At 42.8% G+C, this 24,316-nt stretch overlaps 1 protein-coding gene across 1 annotated transcript in view; it reads left to right on the top strand.

Moving 5' to 3' along the window:
* The first annotated feature begins 393 nt into the window (after positions 1 to 393).
* KHDRBS3 (KH RNA binding domain containing, signal transduction associated 3) overlaps positions 394 to 24,316 on the top strand; it is a 443,659-nt gene continuing 419,736 nt past the window's right edge. The window contains exon 1 of the mRNA XM_030219492.1: positions 394 to 1,096. Coding sequence (XP_030075352.1) covers positions 1,006 to 1,096 — 91 coding nt within the window. The 5' untranslated portion in view covers positions 394 to 1,005. The remainder of the gene's footprint in view (positions 1,097 to 24,316) is intronic.

A 24,316-nucleotide genomic window follows, 5' to 3' on the forward strand; every position in this document is an offset into this window, starting at 1 on the left:
CAGACTCACAAAGAGCTGCGAGTTGTGTGTGATGTGTATAACCATCGGTCAAAAAATACAAGCCGGAAGCGCAGGAGACCTTTGAAGGGGGCCCCCCCCCAAAAAAAATAAACCAGCTGGAGGGGGGGTGGGGCGCACTAAGCGATCCATTCAGCAAAACCGAAGACCCCGATCATCGCAGCTGTCATATTCACAGTCCAATAGGAACCAACAACAGCGGACTATTTCTCGTCCAATCCATCGTCTTTCTCCCCACATTCGCCCAGCCCCTTCTTTCTTCCGCTGCTGCTAGGCCACATTTCGGGGGGAGGGCGGGGCTAGCTTTGGAGCAAGAAGGTTAGGTTGACGGTTGGGCGGGGTTAAAGGCGGGACTGCGGAGGGATACGCGGCCGCGAGCTGAGGCGTGGGGGAGGGTGGTTACCGTTTAACTGGTTTATCTTTTTGAAAGCTGAGTGGCCAATGTGCGGAGTAAAGAGAGCGAAAGGGGGATAGGTGATCAGTTCGCTGGCTGTCAGCATGTGGAGTGGTTGTGCGTAGTTGCTGCTGACGCCTTTTTTTTTTTAGGGGGGGGGTTTGTTGTTGTTGTTTGGATAATCGAAGCCAAACGGTTTCTACGAACAGCGGAGCTACGTTGCTTGTACACGTTCAAAAGCACACACGTATCTAGAACTACTACACATACACACGCGTTTCTAAAGTGAGCCGAGCAGGTCTATAACTTCGCTGCTGTAACCCGGGGGGGAAAAACAAAAGCAAGATTTGTTTTGGGTTGGAGGGGCGGAAATAAGCCCGTGTGATCCTGGGTCACGTTGATGACAGCCAGAGGACAAGAACTTGTTTCGGAGAGAAAAGCGACGTGAGGAAAACCAGCTGTTCTGTAAGAACTCGCTTCTGCTTTCCTTCGCACAGACTTTTGGGCTCGTTTTTGGTTTGATTGCCCCTAGCTCCGTTTTCCTTCTTCCCCCCCGCACCCAGTTGCCAGCGGTGATATTTGGGAGGGGGGAGATGATGGACGAGAAGTACCTACCCGAGCTGTTGGCGGAGAAGGATTCGTTGGACTTTTCCTTCACTCACGCCTTGAGGATGATTAACCGAGGTAAGAGGGGAGAGAGCGGGGGGTGATGCCGCCCGGACCTGGGCCTTTGCCTTTCGCTCTTCGTGGCGGCTGGGGTTGGGCCACTTCTCCCCACTGATTTCACACTTCTGATCCGGAAGGTTGGAAATGGCTTGTATTCTGGTGCGGCTCCTCCTGGGGTATAGACTAGATTTCGGTCCCCGAATAAAAAGGTGGCTGTTGCTGTTGAAAGATGTGTGGGGGAATGGGACTGGTTACTCAACCTGACCCATTGGCACCTAGCAAATTTAGAAGTGATGTTATGATAAGGAGAGAATGGCATGGGCTCTGCGCTGCTCAACACCAGACTCTGTTTTTCCAGAAATATTGGGGGGAGGGGGATCGAGGAGGCTCCTAGCACGAAGGCGCTATTTATAGATGTTTGGGAGGGGGGGGGGGGGGGGGCTCCTGAGGAGCCGCATGCATGTATGTGCCTGACTTAATTCCAGGTTTACAGGTAGATTTAGGGGGTGGGAGTGGGACATCGGGTGCTGGGGATAACTTCCTCAGGGAGGGTGCCGTGGGGAGAAGTGGCAATTGCACTGTCAGACTCAGTCCCAACTGTTTTTTGCATGCAGGTGAGGGTTAAGGCTCATCTGAAATCGGGAGGAGGGCATGTTCATCCCCAGCGCCTCAGGCAGGGAAGGTTTTTTGGCATCGGATCGTGCTCGAACTGTTAATAAAACCTCTGGACAACACTACAGATGGTTCGCTCTCGTCTTCAGTCAGCCCGAGCTGGTGCATTTCTGTGAAATATTTCTGCACCTTTTTGGTAGCTGGCAGGATTTTTAAGCCCTAAACGCTTGCTCCCAGAGCATATTTCCTGGTGATGATTGGTTTCATGGTACTGATCGTGGGTTTTTTTTTTTTCAGGATTAATGGCTAGGTTAAAAGTTCACGACCTTAATTAGTTTTAAAATAACGTTGGGTCATTGTTGGGCTTTAGCTCAAAGGTATCTTTTTTTTTTTTTTTGTACAATAAATTCAGTATAGTGATAATCACCTCCTGCTAAATGATGGTTGCATTGGCAGAGTCAGATGCTTTATTGTTTGGATTTCTAATCTGAACCTGTGTGTCGGCATTAAAGTTTCCGTTGACACTTGCCAGGTAGTGCTGTGGTAGCAGCTTTTAGGATATAGTATGTGATCAGCAGCAAAGATTATAAGGCAAGATTCATTCTTTTTTTTTGTGTGTGCATTTTTCTAAAATAAATGTCTGTCACTATATGACAAAGCGCCTGGACCTCATTCATATTTTAGTGTTCTGAAAACAGCTTGAAGTTTTATTCTGTGAGAACAGAAACACATGATAAAAATGGATTCCAATCTGAAGTGATTTCTATTAAAGACTTCTGTGGGGTTGAAACCTGTAGACTCGTGGTGGCCCTGTTGCACATAATGGTTCAGAAACATCATCTCTGCATTTGTAAATTTGGCTTGCAAGTTGAATGTTGGTACTTAGTGTGTATCTGGTTAATTCACATCTAAAATACCAGTTCATTTCTTTGATAAGTCTTGTTTGTGTAAAGATCTTCATAGCCACAGAGTGAATATTGTGCGTTTTTTTTCTCATTATGTTGTTGTAGCAGTCTTTAGCCGTCATTTATGTTTGCAGTTTTTCTACCTTACAGCTGATGCCTTAAAATAATACAGAACTTCATCATTTTTTTTACTTCCATCTCAATGTTTTTTTTTTTTTCATTTAGCCAGGGAGAAAATAACTCTCAAAATCTTATCAATAATTCAGTGTTTCAAGTTATATATACTTGTAATCATGGGCCCTTGTAAAACAATGTTTAGTGATTTAAAACCTAGTGGATCTGTTTGGAAAACCCTTGTGTATGTGCCTAGTTAGCAGCATATCTTTCCATTCAGTACCCAATATCTGCTTTTGCTTTGACAAACTCGGGGTCCAACTCTGCCTGCATTTTTCACATACATCTGTGAAAGAAACATATCTGTCACAATGATCAGCTGGATCCTAAACTGACCTCCACAAGATGCCCAAAAGACTTGCATGTTTTTTTTCTTTAGTTTTGGGATGTAAATGTACTTAAACAATTCCAATATCAAGTAAAATGTGTTTGGAAATTTTGAAAAAAAATAATCCAACTGTTGCAATGACACCATACTTTAAATGTTCATCAATTAAGTTGGTTTCTCCTTACTTTCAAACTTAAAATGAGCATGAGAAACTGTGTGGAGAAATGACCAAACTGCTCACACACAGGACCTCTTGATTAAAACTCATTAAAGTGTGTAATTCTGAGAAATATATATGAAAGGGACACACATATAGTAGTGAATGGATGATACCAGTGAGATAGAAAGCTGAAGTTAAATATTTGGTGTGAAACTAAATAGTTCATCTAAAGCAGTAGGCAAACCTGCCAAAGCCTGGTTGTGCTTTGCCATAACTTTTTATTATTCTGAACAAAATAGGAACACAAGTTTAACTGTGTGAAATCATTTGCTGCCTAGCCTGGGAGAGAGCTGCATTGAATGGTTGAGAAGCTGCGTTTTGATTGGCTCGAAACACACCTTAACTTTGGCCAATCAGCCATCTTTCTGATAAAGTACCCTTTGAAAAGCATTATTTGTTGTTGATAAGAGTGGAGGAATGGCCTAATGGTTAGTGCATGGGCTGAGAACCTGGGGAACTGGGTTTGATTCCCACTGCAGCACTCAGTGCTCTAGGCACAAAGATTGTGAGCCCACTAAGGACAGAGAAAACTACCTTCATATATCAACCACACCACAGAAAAGCGATATATCAAATCCACGACCCTTTGCCTTTCCTTTCTCCAGTTGTTCTAGTTGTCTTTTAGTTTTGCAAGAGGAATATTTTCTGGGGATCTAAAGTGAAGCATAGCTTTATGAGCTGGCTGTTTCTGCTTTTCTCCTAGTGAACACATTTCTCACCAGTGATGCCTGCCAAGGACTTAGGGGGTCTTTTTCTAAGCTGTGGTAGAGATCAGTTGGCGGTAAATGCTGAGATGCCCATTCTGTTCCTATGAGCGTCTTGGTGTTTACCGCCAGTTGATTGCTACCATGAGCTAAAAACGCTACCACGGCTTAGTAAAAGACCCCCTTAGAAAAGTTTAATGTGGAGAGCACAAAACTGATCAAACATCAGGGGCTTCTATTTTAAGGGTAATTTCTCCTTCTGGCAGTAAAATGATAATTAGGTTAGGGAAAATGGTTTCAAATCTATATATTGAAAAGAAAAACAATAATAAAATTTAAAAATAAAACAAGAAAAGTGAAACAGTAGCTATAAACAAATTAAAGATTTTTTTAAACTTATTTTGCACTGATACCTTTGAGCATAGATGTCAGCTGTGTGGATGCTTGAGTACCTCTATTGAGGGAACTTCTTCAGTGTGTCCAGTGAATGGGCAATTTGGTTTAAGTTTTCCACCCCCAATCATTTTGAAAAGTTGGCTCCTATGCATTTGAGTGTGTTTATATTGTTTTTTTTAAGTATGGGTTTTTAAAATGTTTGTTGTTTTTGTCAGGATTAATGTGGTTTTACACTTTTTGTAATTGTATGTTAATTGCTTTGCATAATAATGGTAAAAGCAGATGATTAGAATAAACTGTATTCTAATAGTACTACTGTTTCTGTAGCACTACTAGATATATTCAGCACTGTACACCCCCCCCCTTACAATTGAGTCACAACAGGGTGAAAGAGACTTGGGAATTTTGTTGATGGAGAAAATTGTTATAAAACAACCAGATTATGACCAGCAGAACCAGTGGTTAAATATTTAAAAACAGCTTCCAAAAGTTGAGTTTTGGAGATTGGATTTGAGAAAGAAAAGTGTTTTTTTGTAGGGAAGTTCAAGAAAAGGAGAAGGTTAATTGGATAATGACGATCATTTTTAAGTTCTTTAGACCCAATAAGGTAATAAATAGGAATAAAACAAAATAACACGATACCTTTTTTTTAATTGGACTAACAATACATTTTGATTAATATTTCCTTCAAAAGCTATCTTTAGATCAGAAATGAGCAAATGATATATATCAGAATATATACGTGAAACATAAAAGTATTCCAATGACAGTCTCATGGGGAGAGAAACAGGGAGAGATGGATGAGTGCTAAGAGGGTGGCAAAGCAGTATAATTTCTTTAAGTCCGGTCTAGTGGGTGTCAAAATATTTAATCTTTTAACTTTAAAGGTTTTACATTCCTGGTTGGTTTTGAAATTTCCTATTAGAATTCTCACCATAAAGCCGTTCATGCAGTGCTCTGGTCTGGCAAAATGCTGTTCTACAGAGGTGTCACCTTGGTCAGCATTGTAGTGTTTAATGTGGTGCTAATGTAAATTGAACCTAGTTTTAAGCATTTGGACTGTCTCTCCAACATATCATCCTTTTTCACATTTTTTTGCATTTAATAATATACACTTCATTTGAAGATGGTAGGATCCCCTTATGGTGAATGTTTTTCCCATGTGAGCGACTGTGTCGTATGATATACGTTGGCATAGTGTGCAGCTTGGTATATTGCAAGGATGTGCACTGTTCTATTTTTCACTTTTTCCTGGGAGCCTGATTTTCACAAATTTTTGTTTCAGATTAAGTGGTTGTCAGAAGGTCAGCATAGGTGGAGCTGAGAATATCTCTTTTCAGTAATTCATCCTCCTGGGGTAGTAGCTATAGATCTTTTATTCTTCTTATTGGTTTTTCCACTTTGGATTGGTATGTTGCTACAAGGGGCTCGCTCTGTGGTTTTCTTTTCTTTGTACTGCAGTCGTTTTTCCCTGGATATTTTGAAGGAAGAGGCAGTCTTCTTTGAGATTATTTTGGGAGGGTTGTATCTTTTTGTTTGAAGGATTCAGTCAGAATTTTGAGGTGTTTATCTCTGTCTCTTGGAGCAGATGCAGAGGTATCAAATGGCTTGGCTGTGAATAATGGACTTTTTTTTTTTGTATGTGAAGGGTGGAAGCTAGAGTTGTGGAGGTAGCTGCATCTGCCAGTTGGTGTCTTGTATTTAGATGTTTGTATATAGCCATTGTGGATAGAAACAGTGGTGTCTAGAAAGTTGACTTGTTCTGTGGAGTAGTCAATTTTGAATTGGATTAAAGGATGGTATTAATTAGAAAGTGTGCCCAAGTTGTTTAGATCTGCTCCATCAGGTGTCGCGCTGGTGGTCCGAACTGACCCTGTAACAACCTTTAAATGTTGGTGATATTTTGTAGGACATGCAAGGAGATGTACATGTATATCAATTTATAGCACAGGAAAATCATGACAATGCAAAGCAAAATTTGTACAACCAAATAAAATTTCCCATACACACGCGCACACACACATACATACACACACACACGAGCCTTGCATTTTTATAAGCAATGGTATGATTCACTTCATTAGAGATTGCCTTCAGGTCATCAGGATGGGCATGGAGTCCTGGAAAGTTTAGCAGTTTATATAAAGTCTCTTTTCCATGCCAAGAGGTAATGGATTCACAACATGTGAGATGAGCCTGGAATGTCATTAGTCATTGGTAACCAGAGGTGTGTGGAATAGGTTGTCTCATTAATGGTGATTTGAGATCAGTGGTGTAGGACTGCACCAGGTATTGTTCAGTAAATAGTTTGAACTGTAGAGCAGTGTTCTTAAGAAGGCAGATGCCATACACTCTGGGAGCAATGGAAAAAAGAAATGTTTTGGGGGAAAGAACAGATAAAAACAACAATGCCAAGTATAATATATGTGAGGTAGTCGGTGAGTATGAGAGCTTGGCAGACAAGGAGCAAGAGGAAAAATTGTTCCAGCAACAAGAGGTGTCAGCACTGTTCCCTCTAAGCTGAGCGGGAGTCCTCCAACTGCATTGCTGCCAGAAGGGGTGGCGCTTCAAGCACTAGGGACAGGCAAGTTCCTTGGAGTTCTGCAGAGCTTGCCTTCCCTCACTATTGAAAATGTGATAGTGAAACAGTGCTCCCCACTGACAGGACTATAGGTAGAGGATTACTTCTGAGCTTAGATGGAACAGTGAATGTCAGCCTCTTTAAACTGATTAGGTCCACAATTAAAATGAAAAGGGATCCATAGGCTTGAATGAAGTCCAGTTATCATCCAGTGGCTGCACCCAGAAGGCAAAAGGATATATTAGCATATTAAATTGCACACCTCTGTTAACAATAGGGTAAATAAGTGTGTTGTCCTTAGCATGGGATCAGCGTATAGATAGAGCATCCTTGCGGTGAACAGATTGGAACGCTAAGGACTCAGTTCTATAAATAGTGGCCAAATTTGGGTGCAGATTAAAAAGAAATTAGCAAAATTAGCTTTAAGCGCTGTTCTATATAAACGGTACTTAGAGTTGGGCACTGTTGGTGCCGGGATCTACAGATTTATATCAAGTAAAACCTGGTGTAAATTCTTATGCGTAAGCTAGTTGCGGATCTCCCTTATTCTATAAAATTGTGCATAAATTCCAGGAATGCCCCTGGTCCACCCATGTTCCTCACATAGCCACACCCCATTTTGGATTGGCATAAAATGTATATGCGGATCCTGACGCCTAAAGATGTGTGTGCCAATTTTAATTCTAGTTAATGCCATAATAGCACCTAATTATTGGTGCTAATTGGCTCATTTATCAAATTCTGTAGACAAATTGGGTACATGCCCTTATTTGTGTGCACAATTTTGAGCACCATATATAGAATTAGGGCATAACTGTTCACCAATCAAGTGAACTATAGCAAATTCAGGCAATCTGGATGAGATATGGTGGCCAGAGATCAAACTTTGCAGTGATCAGAATTTCCTTTAATATAGTAATAAGCTCTCTCTGTACCTGATCACAAGCAATAAGGTACTGCCTTTGAAAGTCTAATAAAAAAGGTATTATCTTTTTTTTTTTGCTTTGTTTTACTTCTATTTATTGCATAAGTACATAAGCACATAAGTATTGCCATACTGGGAAAGACCAAAGGTCCATCAAGCCCAGCATCCTGTTTCCAACAGTGGCCAATCCAGGTCACAAATACCTGACAAGATCCCAAAAAAGTACAAAACATTTTATACTGCTTATCCCAGAAATAGTGGATTTTCCCCAAGTCCATTTAATAATGGTCTATGGACTTTTCCTTTAGGAAGCTGTCCAAACCTTTTTTACACTCCGCTAAGCTAACCGTCTTTACCACATTCTCTGGCAACGAATTCCAGAGTTTAATTACACGTTGAGTGAAGAAACATTTTCTCAGATTCGTTTTAAATTTACTACATCGTAGCTTCATTGCATGCCCCCTAATCCTAGTATTTTTGGAAAGCGTAAAGAGACGCTTCACATCTACCCATTCAACTCCACTCATTATTTTATAGACCTCTATCATATCTCCCCTCAGCCGCCTTTTCTCCAAGCTGAAGAGCCATAGCCGCTTTAGCCTCATAGGGGAGTCATCCCATCCCCTTTATCATTTTTGTCGCCCTTCTCTGCAACTTTTCTAATTCCACTGTATCTTTTTTGAGATGCGGCAACCAGAATTGAACACAATATTCGAGGTACGGTCACACCATGGAGTGATACAAAGGCATTATAACATCCTCATTTTTGTTTTCCATTCCTTTCCTAATAATACCTAACATTCTATTTGCTTTCTTAGCCGTAGCAGCACACTGAGCAGAAGGTTTCAACGTATCATCAATGACAACACCTAGATCCCTTTCTTGGTCCGTGACTCCTAACGTGGAACCTTGCATGACATAGCTATAATTCGGGTTCCTCTGTCCCACATGCATCACTTTGCACTTGCTCACATTAAACGTCATCTGCCATTTAGACTCCCAGTCTCGTAAGGTCCTCTTGTAATTTTTCTCAATCCTCCCGTGATTTAATGACTTTGAATAACTTTGTGTCTTCAGCAAATTTAATTACCTCATTAGTTACTCCCATCTCTAGGTCATTTATAAAGAGCAGCGGTCCCAGCACAGACCTCTGGAGAACCCCACTAACTACCCTTCTCCATTGAGAATACTGACCATTTAACTCTACTCTCTGTTTTCTATCTTTTAACCAGTTTTTAATCCACAATAGAACACTACCTCCTATCCCATGACTCTCCAATTTCCTCTGGAGTCTTTCATGAGATACTTTGTCAAATGCCTTCTGAAAATCCAGATACACAATATCGACCGGCTCACCTTTATCCACATGTTTGTTCACCCCTTCAAAGATGATGTAGTAGATTAGTGAGGCACGATTTCCCTTCACTAAATCCATGTTGACTTTGTCTCATTAATCCATGCTTTTGAATATGCTCTGTAATTTTGTTCTTAATAATAGTGTCTACTATTTTGCCAGGCACCGAAGTCAGACTCACCGGTCTATAATTTCCCGGATCTCTTCTGGAACCTTTTTTAAAAATCGGCATTACATTGGCCACCCTCCAATCTTCCGGTACCACGCTGGATTTTAAGGATAAATTACATATTACTAACAATAGCTCCGCAAGCTCATTTTTCAGTTCTGTCAGTACTCTGGGATGAATACCATCTGGTCCAGGAGATTTGCTACTCTTCAGTTTGTAGAACTGCCCCATTACATCCTCCAGGTTTATAGAGAATTCATTAAGTTTCTCCGACTGGTCAGCTTTGAATACCATTTTGGCATCGGTATCGCACCCAAATTTTCCTCGGTGAAGACCGAAGCAAAGAATTCATTTAATCTCTCAACTACTGCTTTGTCTTTCCTGATTGCCCCTTTTACTCCTTGGTCATCTAGCGGTCCAACTGATTTATTTGCCAGCTTCCTGCTTTTAATATACCTAAAAAAAATTTACTATGTGTTTTTGCCTCCAACACAGTCTTTTTTTCAAAGTCCCTCTTAGCCTTCCTTATCAGCGCTTTGAATTTGACTTGACATTCCTTATGCTGTTTCTTATTATTTTCAGTCGGTTCCTTCTTCCATTTTTTGAAGGATTTTTTTTTAGCTCTAATAGCTTCCTTCACCTCACTTTTTAACCATGCCGCCTGTCACTTGGTCTTCTGTCTTCCTTTCTTAATACGTGGAATATATTTGGCCTGGGCTTCCAGGATGGTGTTTTTGAACAGCATCCACGCCTGATGTAAATTTTTGACCCTCGAAGTCGCTCCTCCAAGTTTTTTTTTCACCGTTCTTCTCATTTTATCATAGTCTCCTTTTTTAAAGTTAAACGCTAACGTATTTGATTTCCTATTAGGCATATTTTCAAAGCACTTAGCCTTCCAAAGTTCCATAGGTTTCTATGGAACTTTGGAAGGCTAAGTGCTTTGAAAATATGTCTCTGTGTATACTTACTTCAAAGCTAATATCAAATCCGATCATATTATGATCACTGTTATCACGCGGCCCCAGCACCATTACCTCCCGCACCAGATCATGCGCTCCACTAAGGACTAGGTCTAGAATTTTTCCTTCTCTCGTCGGCTCCTGTACCAGCAGCTCCATAAAGCTGTCCTTGATTTCATCAAGAAATTTTACTTCCCCGATGTTGCCCCGATGTTACATTTACCCAGTCAATATCGGGGAAATTGAAATCACCCATTATTATTGTGTTTGTTTGCGTCCCTACGTCCCTAATTTCCTTTAACATTTCTGCATCCGTATGTTCATCCTTGCCAGGCGGACGGTATTACACTTCTATCATTATCCTTTTCCCCCTTTACACATGGAATTTCAATCCACATGGATTCCAAGATGTGTTTTGTTTTCTGTAGAAGTTTCAATCTATTTGATTCAAGGCTCTCGTTAATGTACAATGCTACCCCTCCACCAATTCGATCCACCCTATCACTACGATATAATTTGTACCCCGGTATGACAGTGTCCCACTGGTTATCCTTCTTCCACCAGTTCTCAGAGATGCCTATTATATCTAATTTTTCATTTAGTGCAATATATTCTAACTTTTCCATCTTATTTCTTAGGCTCCTGGCATGCACATATAGACATTTCAAAGTTACGTTTGTTGTTCCTATTTACATGATGCTTAGTACTTGACAGTATTAATTTGCAATCATTTGTCTGATTTTTATTTAAGGACATCTGATCTACTACGGTCTCTTTTGCAACCTCACTATCAAGATACCCTATCTTTCCTGTTTTGGTGATATCTTTGAAAGATACATTATCCCGAACCATGCGCTTTTGAGCGACTGTCGGCCTTCCCCCGAAAGCTGCTCTATCTCCTTTTTAAATGCTGACGCCAGCAGCCTGGTCCTACCCTGGTTAAGGTGGAGCCCATCCTTTCGGAATAGGCTCCCCCTTCCCCAGAATGTTGCCCAGTTCCTAACAAATCTAAAACCCTCCTCCTTGCACCATCGTCTCATCCATGCATTGAGACTCCGGAGCTCTGCCTGTCTCTTGGGCCCTGCGCGTGGAACGGGTAGCATTTCAGAAAATGCTACCCTAGAGGATCTGGATTTGAGCTTTCCACCTAAGAGCCTAAATTTGGCTTCCAGAACCTCTCTCCCACATTTTCCTATGTCATTGGTACACACATGTACCAAGATAGCCGGCTTCTCCCCAGCACTATCTAAAATCCTATCTAGGTGACGTGTGAGGTCCGCCACCTTCGCACAAGGCAGGCAAGTCACCAGGCGATCCTCACGTCCACCAGCCACCCAGCTATCTATAGGCCTAATGATCGAATCACCAACTACAACAGCTGTCCTAACCTTTCCATCCCGGTCAGCACTTGGAGACATATCCTCGGAGCGAGAGGATAGAACGTCCCCTGGTGGGCAGGTCCCTGCTACAGGAGTACTTCCTACTTCACCAGGGTAATGCTCTCCTTCTAGGAGACCTCCCTCCTCCAAGGTAGCACAAGGGCTACCAAACTGGAGGTGGGACTGCTCTACAACATCCCTGTAGGTTTCCTCTATGTACCTCTCTGTCTCCCTCAGCTCCACCAAGTCTGCTACTCTAGCCTCAAGAGAACAGACACGTTCTCTGAGAGCTAGGAGCTCTTTGCATCGGACACACACATATGACATCTCACCAACTGGGAGATAATCATACATGTGACACTCAATGCAAAAGACTGGATAGCACCCCTCTCACTGCTGGACTGCTGACTCCATCTTAGCGTTTCTGAGTTTTTCAATAATTTAAAACTTGCTATAGTATTAAGGATATTAGCCTAATATAAAAGCGTCTTTTAGTTTATATAGTATGTTGTATGATTTATTTACTGTTTCCTTCTTAGATGGAAATGAAATGTATTTAAAACTATGTAAGAGCACTCCTTGCTTGTTCCCCTAATTACAATAACTGACTATAAATGAAAAGTTGTCCTAGGGGTGGGCGGGAAGACAGAATCTAGCAGGCATTGCAGGATCTAGTTTAATCTGTTAATGCTGTGGTACAGAGTTTTTAAAACTAAGTGGAAAAGACTAGGGAGATTAGTTGATAAAATTTGCTTTTTATGTTTTTTTTTATTTTGCCTAATACAAACCTACAATTCCTCCTTTAAACCCCAATCTTTAAGTTCCCAAAGCACAAAGCAAAATAGCGTTCACTTACCAGAGAAATGTCCTCTTCTCTTTATTACCTTCAGATCAATCAAGACCAATTGTTACATCTACTCCGTGAGATAGTTAGAATTTCCTGGAACTCTCCCCCCCCCCTTAAACCTAGTTTCCTAAGGAAAAAAATGTGTATTAGTATTTCTTGGACCTTGTGACAGGCCTCCCGAGTTGTGGACTATAGATGAATAATATGGAAATATTTTCATTTTATATTGCAAATCATTAACATAATTACTTTGATCCTTTTTTCCTTTTGTTTATGACAAGTTATTTGTCAATATAAGATGGAAAATGTATAGAATTATTATTAATTCTTTTTCTTTCTCCTGTAAATCATCTTTACTAAATCAAGAAGTATCTTGAAATTATTGTAAAACTTTAAAAAAAAAAGTGGACTAACAGCTACCACACCACTTCACTCAGACCCAATAAGAAATCAACCTTTAACAAAAATGCTACATAAACTAAACCAGGTTTCTTTCATAAGTTATAAATATTCTTCTTACACTGTGAACACCTGAGTCCCCCATTTCTGATGGCAGGACTCCAAAACTGTGTGTAAACCCACCAAACTGCTGAACTCTAAAGCCTTGTTCACACATTACAATAGACCATTCTTTCTTGGAAACGCTGTAGTATCCAACCATTATTATGTATATTTATAGCTTCACTTTTTATTCTGCTCTAAGCAGTGTACATTACAGAATAAAACTAAGAAACAGTATGAAAATGTAAAAAAAAATAGGAAGTGCATGAATTTTCATTAGTCAATGCGGCTCATTTTCAAAGCACTTAGACTTACAAATTCCATAGGTTACTATGGGGCTCATTTTCAAAAGAGAAAAAAGTTTAAAAGTGGCATAAAGCAGCATTCGGACGTTTTTCTCACAAAACATTCAAGTCAGTATTTTTGAAACCCAGACATTTGTCTATGCTGTTCGCCTGCAGTTCGTCAAGGGGGAGTGCCAAGGACATGTTAAGGGCGGAATATGGACATTCCTAAGACCTGGACTAAAACAATAAGTTTTGAGCTAGACCTGTTTTTAGGACGAATACCCTACATGACCAGATAACCCACTGGAGGAATAAAAGAATGGCCCCCCTCCCATTCTTCAAAGATATAAAAGAGACGGTGCATACCAGCCTCTATGACGTCCTCAGATGTTATAGTCAGACCTGCTAGAGCAGCCAGCAGGTCCCTGGAGTAGCCTAGTAGTTAGCCCCCCCAACCCCCCCCCAAAAACGTACTGTACCCATGTAAAGGTGACACCTGCAGCCATAAGAGCTATTATTGTGCTTTACAGTAGGTTTTTGGTGAGTTTTGGAGGGTTCACTGTAAAATATAAGGAAGCACTGATGAGATGTGTACCTGGGTCCTTTTATGTGAAGTCCACTGCAGTTGCCCCCTAAGGTCCCCCACTACTTGGATGTTTGTGTGGCCAGTCAACTGAGAATGAGGGCTCCTTCTACATTCCAGTGGCTTGATTTTGTGCTTTTTTTTTCATGTGGATTTTTTTTTTTCGAAAATGGACCAAAAAAGATAAACACACTAGGAAATACCTTTTTTTTTTTTTTTTTGAAAATGGCTAAGATGTTCTTCTGTTTAGAAAATGGCTATGTACCCACTTGAATTTTGGACGCTTTGAGCAAAACGTCCAAAGTTGGACTTGGACATCATGTCGAAAATGCCTCTCCATGTAACTTTGTAATTGTAAGTGCTTTGAAAATACGCCTGTATGTGTACTTTTTACTATGCATATCTTGATAAAAACTTCTCTTATTGCAATTATTCCAAACTTATGTTGTATAAGTTCTTTGCTAGATTTGTATTTAAATGCAACAGTCTTTATGAGTGAAACATTACGAAGTGTTAGACTTAAAGTAAGGGAAATTGGATACACTTTGTTTCCAGTCCTATTCAATTGTCTTTTCTTAAACCAGTGACTTTTTACTATGGCGGAACCCCTAAATTAACTTTTCATGCACAGAGGAACCCTCAATTTATGTAAACATATGTTCATGCAATCAGATTCTAAAATCCAATTTCTTGAGGAATCCCTGAAGAGAATTTGGGGAATGCTAGGGTTCTATGGAACCCAGTTTGGGAATCACTGGCTTAGAGTCTGCAATTCATCAGACCTGTAATAGATTACAACGTAATATGCAGTGTGAAGCTTTCATAATGTAGACAGGTGGAAATATGTACCAAAATTGTAGCAACATTGTGATTTGATCACATTACTCGTTCTGCAGAATAGAATGCATAACAATAGGAATTGCAAATTCAAGCTGAATATTGTCGATTTTGTATTTTCTACAGGTAGAAAAATCACTTTCTATTCAGCACTTAGAGGCCAGATACATATGGGGCACTCTCTGTCCTTGTTATACATGCACTAGGCAGACTGGTATCTGGTGGCATTGTTAGTAATTCATACATAAAGGTTGCAAAATTAATGTAAAAATAAATGATACAATTTTTATTTTATAGCCTTTCTTGTACGAGTTTGAGGTTTTGGTTGCTTTACTGATTTTACCCCACAAGTTTTTTTTTCTTTTTTACTCTTTCATGGATTGTGTACATCTTATTGAACTTAAAGATTATGGAATGCTATGTTGTCATGAGCTGAACATTGTTACTTTAGTTTTAACATCTGGTCTGTCTCACCAACATAGCATCTCTCAATGTTTTCTGCATTGAAAAATGTATACTACATTTGAGGAAGAGCACGAGTAGGATTCCCTTATGCTGAAAATAGTGAATAATTTTAGAGTAAAAAGACAAATTTTACATGAGGGAAAACAGAAAATATTATGGCATGAAGGTGATAACTTTATTTATTTATTCTCCCCTTCTGGGTTTCTTATATTGCAACTGCTTTGCTAGGCACAAGGAAATTTTAATATACTGATGTAATTCATGAATAAGTAGACAGATTTTAATTTGTTGTGTTTTGTTTTTCAATTATGAACTTTGCTACTGAATATGCAGGACTATGAAGCCAAAGGATTTTAGCAGAAGCATTAAAGAAATCAAGGGCTCCTTGTACAAAACTGTACTAGCAGTTCTAGTGCGGCAAATGTGTCGAAGCTCATTCAATTCCTGTGGGCTTTGTCATGTTTTCTGTGCCGGAATTTCTAGTGCAGCTTTGTGTAAGGAGCCTCAAGTGTTTCTGTGGTTAAGCATTGAGCATGGAAATACTAACCAGTGCTACATAATTCTGTGAAAGCACAGAAATACTTCATCAGCTAATTAAAAGAACATTGACAAGTCTCTCTTTTTGGTTTATTAACATCATTTCCTGTTCTGAAGACATATTACTACGTATTTACGGATTCCTTTTTTAAATGTATGCTGACATACACCTGTCTTTGCACACTCATGCCCAGTTTCTTTCCTTATTAATGTTAGCAGACTTGACTCTGAAAGTACATTGCCTGTGCTGTTCATTCTTCCTAAGTGCACTTCTCTACATTTCTGTACTAAATTTCATTAGCACATTCTCTGCTCATTTTCTTAAGCTATCACTCTTAAAAACCATTCTTGCGCTGTGTGACATTGTTTAATGTCATCAGCAAAAATGGCTATAGGACTGCTTTTAAAACATGTGAATTTAAAGACTGATTTACTAAAATGTGCGACCACATTACTGTGCATTTAATGTTCTGAAATTGAGTGTCAGTGAGCAGCTTAATTTAAATGCTGACCTTTAATATGTATAGTCAGTGTCACTGTAAATATAGGCAGCAGTGCTGAACAGATTAATTGAATAGGGGTGCAATATCGCTGTTATCTGTATAATGTCACAGCTCCTCCTTCATTAGGCCCTCTTTCTACCCTTTCATTATATGCATAGTGTTGGGTAGTTAAAGGGATTTTTTGACTTGATACAGTCTGTATAGTGACTGAAAATATGCAGATAGTGGAGTTATACATTCATTAGTTACCAGTAAATTATAACTCCATTTGAATATTGACTACAAACTTGCTAACCACTAAGGTATATTTATTATGTTGTATAAATCCCTTTTTATCCTGCTATACGAGTCCAGACCAGTGGGTTATGCCACTCTACCAGCAGATGGAGGCAGAGAAGCTGAACTCTTCCGGTGTCTTTAGTGATATAAAGAGTGTTGCAGCCTGGAATTTGTCAGTTGTTTGAAGTCTGTGACAAAGAAGGCCACAGTTGAGGGGGCCACTGTGGGCTTCAGGCTTCAATGGCATCTCCAGCAGTTGGAACATAAGGATAGGGCCAGATAGACTTCTATGGTCTATGTTCCAGAAACATGAAAGACTATAATCAAGTATATAGTATTACACTTGTTGATCTAATCATGAATTGATAATGAGTGTGACTATTGGGCAGACTGGATTGGACCATTCAGGTCTTTATTTGCTGTCACTTACTATGTTACAGTTAATCCTCTTTGCTCCCGGGCTGATGCGCTGACCTCAGCTCTGACACAGGCATGAGCATCGGATGTCACCTGACCTACTGGCGCATGCATGTGGTGACCTCTCAGCACATAGTGCCAGTAAATCAGAGACAAATCTTAGATGTGCATACCAGAGCGTTCCAAGTTTCAACTTCCATTCCTTCTTTGTCTGTAGTGCTGTGGCTCAAATCCAGAGAGAGACTGAGGGAGCTGACCGAAATTTTCTTTTATGTACCATTAAATTCTTACGGGGATGGGTGGGGATGGGTTAAATTCTTGCGGGGACGGGTTGGGATGGGTTAAAAATTTGCAGGGTGGGTGGGGACAGGTAAGATTCCAGCAGAGACGGGCGGGGATGGGTCAGATTTCTGTCCCTGTGCAACTCTGTAATGCGCACTCTGGTGGCCAAGTCCCTCCTCCCCTGTAATCCCGAGCTCTCCCTGAGTGCAGGTTGCCTTGGTGTTGTTTCTTTTCTTAGCTCTGTTTTGGCCTCCACTCCTTCGAGGGAAGGGTGTTGCAGGACCTAGGGAAATAGCCACGTGGCTTTAAAAAAGAAGAAAAAAGAAAAGTAGTATTTTGATTTGGCAGAAGCGGAGCAAAGCGTGTTTGGAAAAAAAACAAAAAAAACCCCAAAATACGTTGTTCCCCTCAGAGACTCAGAACGTTCCGGTGGGCTCGTTCAGGCGGCATGGCTAAGAAACTGTGCTAGTACACAGTCTGTTAGCGGTGCGGTCTTACGACGGCCGGCATCTGCAAAATTTGTACTGCGTCGGAGAAAGTGGAGCCATCGGGATTGCTTGAAGCCAGGAGCCGTGGTTTGGACTCTCCTGCTGTATGGTGTCCTCAGTGGAGCCAGGGACTGGATGCAAAATGGTTTCCGTTTTGGCGGGAACTCTCGCCATGTTGGATTCTCAGGCCCACTTAGGACAGGGTGCAGCACAGCTCTTGCAGCAGTTGGCAGGGGTGGTGGGGCTTGGAGTTTTACATGGAGGACTCCCGGGGGGGGGGGGGGGGGGATGTTTCTTCCAGAGTTTGTGCTACAGATTTCTAAGGTGTTTTTTCTGCATTAGTCTGGTCCTTTGGCGATCGTGGCCCTGGGGCTCTCAGGGGACTGGTCAGGAGCTAAAAGGCCCAGACTCTCTTGGGAGAGTCAAGACCTCACTTTGGTGGCAGATTTAGAATCTTTAGGAGGAGAACCGGATGAACTGGTCCTAGATGAAGAAGACAGTATGAAAGGAGAGGAGGCATTTGTCTCTCAGAAGGAGTTACCGCCAGGGGAGGACCTGTTGGTGGTAAGGGTCTTACATAAGGAAGATTTGCAGGAGCTAATCTCCTTACAGTCGTCTACTTTGAATTTTGAGGAAACTCTGGATATGCCGCAGCAGTGTAAGGTTGATCCCTTGGTTAAAGGGATGAGGAAGCTGGGGAGGACCTTCCCTGTGCATCAGGACATAAGGGACATTGTTCAGGCACAGTGGGATGCTCCAGATGCGCCTTCTCACCTGGCTAGTTTTATGATTTGGCTTTATCCAGTGCCAGACCAGGATAAAGAATGGCTTAAGCCACTGGTAGTGGATGCAGTGGTCTTGGCGGTGACCAGGAAGAATACGGTACTGATGGATGGCGGCACAGCCCTCAGAGATCCCAAACACCGTCGAATAGAGACTCTTTTAAAGCATTGTTATGATGTTTCGGCTGTAGAGGTGCGGCGGCCATCTCGGGAGCATTGTTGGTGAGAGCATGCTTCCACTGGTCAGAGAGAGGGTGATGGTCAGGGACTCAGATGATTTTACCTTGACAGAGCAGGAAATAGCACAGATTGAGATGGGTTCGGCGTTCTTGTCAGATGCTCTTTATGATTTGTTGTGGGCATCGGCGAAGTCCATGGCCTTAGGAGTGGCAGCATGAAGAACACTCTGGCTTCATGGCTGGTCAGCGAATGCAGCTTCCAAGTCCAAGCTGAGTAAGTTCCCTTTTCGAGGATTCTTGTTGTTTGGTGAGGAGTTGGATAAGTTGGTTAAAAGTCTAGGAGAATCTAAAATGCCTTGTCTTCCAGAAGATTGGCCAAAACCCAATAGTCGGGGGGGGGGGGGGGGGGGTTGGCCTTTCGGGGGCGAGGTCGTGCCAAAACCCTTTAGTTTGGGGGGTTTCGGTCTTGCAGGGATGAAGTTGTGACTCCAGGTGTTTCCATACTGGCAGAGGAGCTTCAATCCAAAGGTCCTAGAAATGTTAAGTAGTAGTAGTCCAGAGGGGGCAGGCGCAAAGGTCACGACAGCGGTTTTGCCTTTCAAGCTCAAAGTCACCACGCACAATGAAGCTGTAAGGGCCCACCTGCCTCTTCCCGTAGGCTTCAGGTTGAAAGATTTTGCAGGGAGGTGGGCCCAAATCACTTTTTATCATTGGGTCCTCAAGATCATTCACGAAGGCTACGCTCTGGAGTTTGCTTACCCTCTGCCGGACGCTTTTTTGGAGTCTCCCTGTCACTCAAGGGAAAAGGTCCTGGCGGTCAGAGAGTCTTTGTACAGACTAATAAGTCTGCGGGTGGTATGCCCAGTTCTGTAGTTCAAACGTGGTACGGGCAGGTACTCCATCTATTTTATGGTTCCAAAAAAAAGAGGGGTCCTCTCATCCCATTCTGGATCTCAAGCAGGTCAATCAAGTGCTCCAGGTGGTACCTTTCCGCATGGAAACATTATGGTCAGTCATTGTGGCCTTGCGTTCCGGAGAGTTTTTCTTATGGCTCTAGACTTGACAGATTCTTTTTTGCACATTCTGGTTCGTCTGGCCCACCAGCGTTTCCTATTCTTTGCTGTTCTAGGTCAATATCTTCCATTTTGTTCGATTCCATTCAGATTAACGAGAGCTCCAAGGACGTTTACCAAGATGATGGTAGTGGTTGCAGCGCCCTTTCACAAGCTGGACATTCTGGTTCACCCTTACTTGGATGACTAGTTGATTCATGCAAAGTCATATCAGGAAAGTTGTCAGTTGACAGCGCAGTTGGTGCAATTCTTGGAATCATTAGGTTAGGTGATCAAGTGAACAAGAGCAGCTTTGTTCCGAAGGGGGGGGGGGGGGGGGGTCACGTTCGATATTCTTCAAGGGCGAGTTTTTCTCCCAGGGCCTGGCATTGTCAAGCTGCAGGACCAAATGCGGGCCCTCCTGGGACAGAGAGCTCCATGTGCTGGGGTCAGTGGTGGTGACCATAGAAGCAGTACAATGGGCCAGAGCTCACATGTTGTCTTCAGCGATACCTTTTTTTTTTTTTTTTTTTTTTACTGGTGGTCGCCTCAGTCGGATTTATAAGCTTTTGTTATTGTTTTTATATAGAAATATATGTATTGTCATCATAAGCAAAGATAAAGGCATATAGCACAGCATAGAAATCTACAATACAGCATTGCAAACAACAAAGCAAACTCTTGAGCAATGTCAAAAACATTTTAAATACCACCTCCCCTAGGGTTACCATATGGCTCCAGAAAAAGGAGGACACACTGATCCAGTCCGGGTTTTGCTTCCATTGAAAGCAATGGAAGTAAAACCCAGACTGGTTCAATCTGTCCTCCTTTTTCTGGAGCCGTATGGTAACCCTAAGTCCTCCCCCCTCCCCGATCTCCTCCTAACAAAGAATGCAAAACAATATAAACCTCACAAGTTTGCTATTGTTTTGGGTAACTCAATGTGGCGGCAAGCTCTGCCTACTGGCTTCAGCCTAGATAATGACCAGGCACACTCCTGCCATCTTCTGTCTTATTAAACCTCCTTGATGCACAGTCACAGTGGTGTAGCAAGGGCGGGGCGGTGGGGGCGGTCCGCCCCGGGTGTCAGCGGGTGTGTGTGTGGGGGGGGGGGGGGTGCTCTGCTCCCGCTGCTCCCACCCTGTCCTGCCTTAAAAAATTTTTTGTCGAAACGCCCGAGTGGCAGGCAGCACCTCGTGTCTGCCCTGCTAGTAAGAAGCTCCTGGACGTCGTCGTCGGGCCTTCCCACATTGAGTCCCGCCCACCCTCGCGGTAATAGGAAATTACCTCAGAGGAGGGCGGGACTCAATGTGGGAAGGCCCGACGACGACGTCCAGGAGCTTCTTACTAGCAGGGCAGACACGAGGCGCTGCCTGCCACTCGGGCACTTTGAAAAAACTTTTTTTTAAGGCAGGACAGGTGGGAGCAGGAGAACGGAGCTGTAGGTGTGTCGGGTCGGGTGGGAGGGGGGACTCAGAGGGGTGCTCACAGGGGAGAAGGGGATTGGGGAGGGTGGGGGAGGGAGCCCAGATGGGTACCCAAAGGGGATTGAGGAGGGTGGGGGAGCCCAGATGGGTGCCCAGAGGGGAGAAGGGGATTGGGGAGCCCAGATGGGTGCCCAAAGGGGAGTGGGGAGGGTGGGGGAGCCCAGATGGGTGCCGAAAGGGGAGAAGGGGATTGGGGAGGGTGGGGACAGACCCTGGATGGAAAGTGGAGCGTGAGGGAGGGCAGACCCTAGATGGATGGGGGAGGGAGGGCAGACGGATTGAAGGGGCAGAGAGAAAGGGCAGATGGTGGGTGGAAGGGGGAGAGAGAGGGCAGACTGGGGCAAATGGTGGATGGAAGGGGCAGAAATAGAGGGCAGATGTGGATGGAAGGGAGGGAGAGAGAGAGAGAAGGCAGATGTTGATGGAATGGGGAGAGAGATGGCAGACTGGGGCAGATGGTGGATGGAAGGGGCAGAAATAGAGGGCAGGTGTGGATGGAAGGGAGAGAGAGGGCAGACAGTGGATGGAAGGGACTTTAGAGAGGGCAGACACTGGATGGCAGAGAGAGAGAGCGAAGACAGATGCTGGATGGAAGGAAGACAGTGAAAAGAAGATGAGGAAAGCAGAAACCAGAGACAACAAACTGTAAATATATATTTTTATTGTTTTGCTTTAGGATATAGTATTGTAGCTGTGTTAATGTTTATAAATAGAACATGTAAATAAGGTAATCTTTTTATTGGACTAATTTTAATACATTTTGACTTAACTTTCAGAGAACAAAACCCCCTTCCTCAGGTCAAGATAGGATACTGTAACAGCACTATACTGTATTGACCTGAAGAAGGAGATTTTGGCCTCTGGAAGCTAAATGTATTAGTCCAATAACATGGTATTATTTAATTTCTGTATTTATTTCTATTTGTTAATTTGTAAAGTGGTGATTGGTGTTTGTTAGTTTTTTCAAATTTACATCTGCTGTCTTTATATTTTGCACAGTACTAGGGGACATTTTCTGTTTCTGTGGTGTTGCATTGTATGCAAAGTCTGGCATTGGGGGTTCAGTTTAATTTTTGTCTAAATAGAAAGTTTATGATTACTTATTCTACAGTGGATTAGGGTGTATCTGTGTTTGTGAAAAAGACATGGCTTTCAATTGGCATTGACTGTGCAGGATCGACTATCTGTACTATTCTGTCTGGTTTCGTTTTTACAATAGGTGAATTGATGTTCTAGTGCTCACTGTAGTGTTTAAGATGCTTTCCTTTTCCTTGTGTGACTCGTAGAAATGACTGCTTATGGTATGGTAGAATTGCTCTATAGGTCCTGAGTGTTTTGTATTCTCGGTATGCCTAGTACTGGATTTGGGGGGGGGGGGGGGTGTTAAAAAATGACCGGCCTCGGATGTCAACTACCCTAGCTACGCCACTGCACAGTCACTCTTTATAAATGCTGTTTCTTGTAGCAGATGTTAAAAGCTTATTAGTGTTAATGAAGATGGTACAAGCAGGCTAGCAGGATCCTGCAGGCAGACACTGTGGCTCTGCTGGTGGATACTGAAATGTTAATCCCTCTTGCTTTAAAAATTACACCTGCCTCTAGGCGAACACAGCAGGGAGCCTGGATGATTTAGGCAGATAAACTACTGTGAAAATCTCCTTCTCCTTCTCTGAGGTCAAATGGGCTTCTAGGGTCCCCAGCCTGAAAGCTAAAACAAGCCAGCAGCCTTCTGTATAATCTGATGATTGTTCTCTTGCCTCTTGGTGACACTGCTCCTATAGCAGCTGCCTAGATGGGACTAATTCATGAGAATATATTCTGTCTCACTAGTCACAGGTTATCTGCTGTAGGTTTAGCAAGTAGGGTCACCCTCAGGACATGGATCAGATGCGGGACAAAACCTGAGACAGATTTTGTGGGCAAAACAGGGAGTTTATAACACACTAGTAAAAAAGGCCCGTTTATGACACAAATGAAACTGGCGCTAGCAAGGTTTTCCTCGGAGTGTGTATGTTTGAGAGAGTGTATGTGAGAGTGACTGTGTGTGAGAGAGAGAGTGAATGTGCGAGTGTGTGTGTGTGTGTGAGAGACAGAGAGTGAGTCGGTGCGAGTGTGTCTGTGAGAGAGATTGTGTGTGAGAATGAGTGTTTATGCAAGTGCGTATGTGAGACAGTGTGTGAGAGAGAGAGTGTGTGTTTCACACAGATGCAGTGTGTGAGACACAGACTCTCTGTGAGACTGAGTATGAGACCAAGAGAGAGTGTGAGTGACTGTGTGACACATAGAGAGTGAATGTGATACAGTGTGAGACACAGAGTGTGTGTGAGACAGTGTGTGAGAGAGAGACATTGACTGTATGAGAGAGAGTGTGTGTGTGACAGAGATACCTCCCCCCCCTCTCTGGTGTCAGGCCCCCACTCCCTCCCTCTCTCTGGTGTCAGGCCCCCCTCTCTGTCTCTGGTGTCTGAGTTGTTACCGTGCAGGACGCTGAGCTCTGGCCGTGCTTCAAGGAACTGACCAGTCCTGTTTAATAGAATGCACCTCCAACATTCTGAAGCTGAGAAACCTCGTGTGGTTGGTCACTTCTGCTTGTGACAAACCCGGAAGTACGTGATGTCAATTCAGGAGATGGATACAGAGAGCAGGAATGCCTCAGCCATGCAGTCAGCTTCAGAATGTTGGAGGTGCGTTTTATTATATAGGACTAGTAAAAGAGGCCCGTTTCAGAGCAAATGAAACGGGCGCTAGCAAGGTTTTCGTCGCCACCCCCCTCCCTCCCTGGCCAACCCCTTCGTTGTTCTGCCATTGCTCCGCCCCCAATGTCATGACGTTTGACGCGATGGCGGGGCCCGGAGCGATTTCTACCCCGCCTCCCTGCCAACCCCTTTCGTTGTTCTGCCATTGCTCAGCCCTCGAGGGCGGGGCCCGGAGCGATTTTGGTGGCTTCACCACCACGAACCTACGAACCTTTTTGAAGGAAGTCAGGGCTTGGCTTCACTGACGTCA

Source organism: Microcaecilia unicolor, chromosome 1 (genome assembly GCF_901765095.1).
Source record: "Microcaecilia unicolor chromosome 1, aMicUni1.1, whole genome shotgun sequence".
NCBI classification, from domain to species: domain Eukaryota; kingdom Metazoa; phylum Chordata; class Amphibia; order Gymnophiona; family Siphonopidae; genus Microcaecilia; species Microcaecilia unicolor.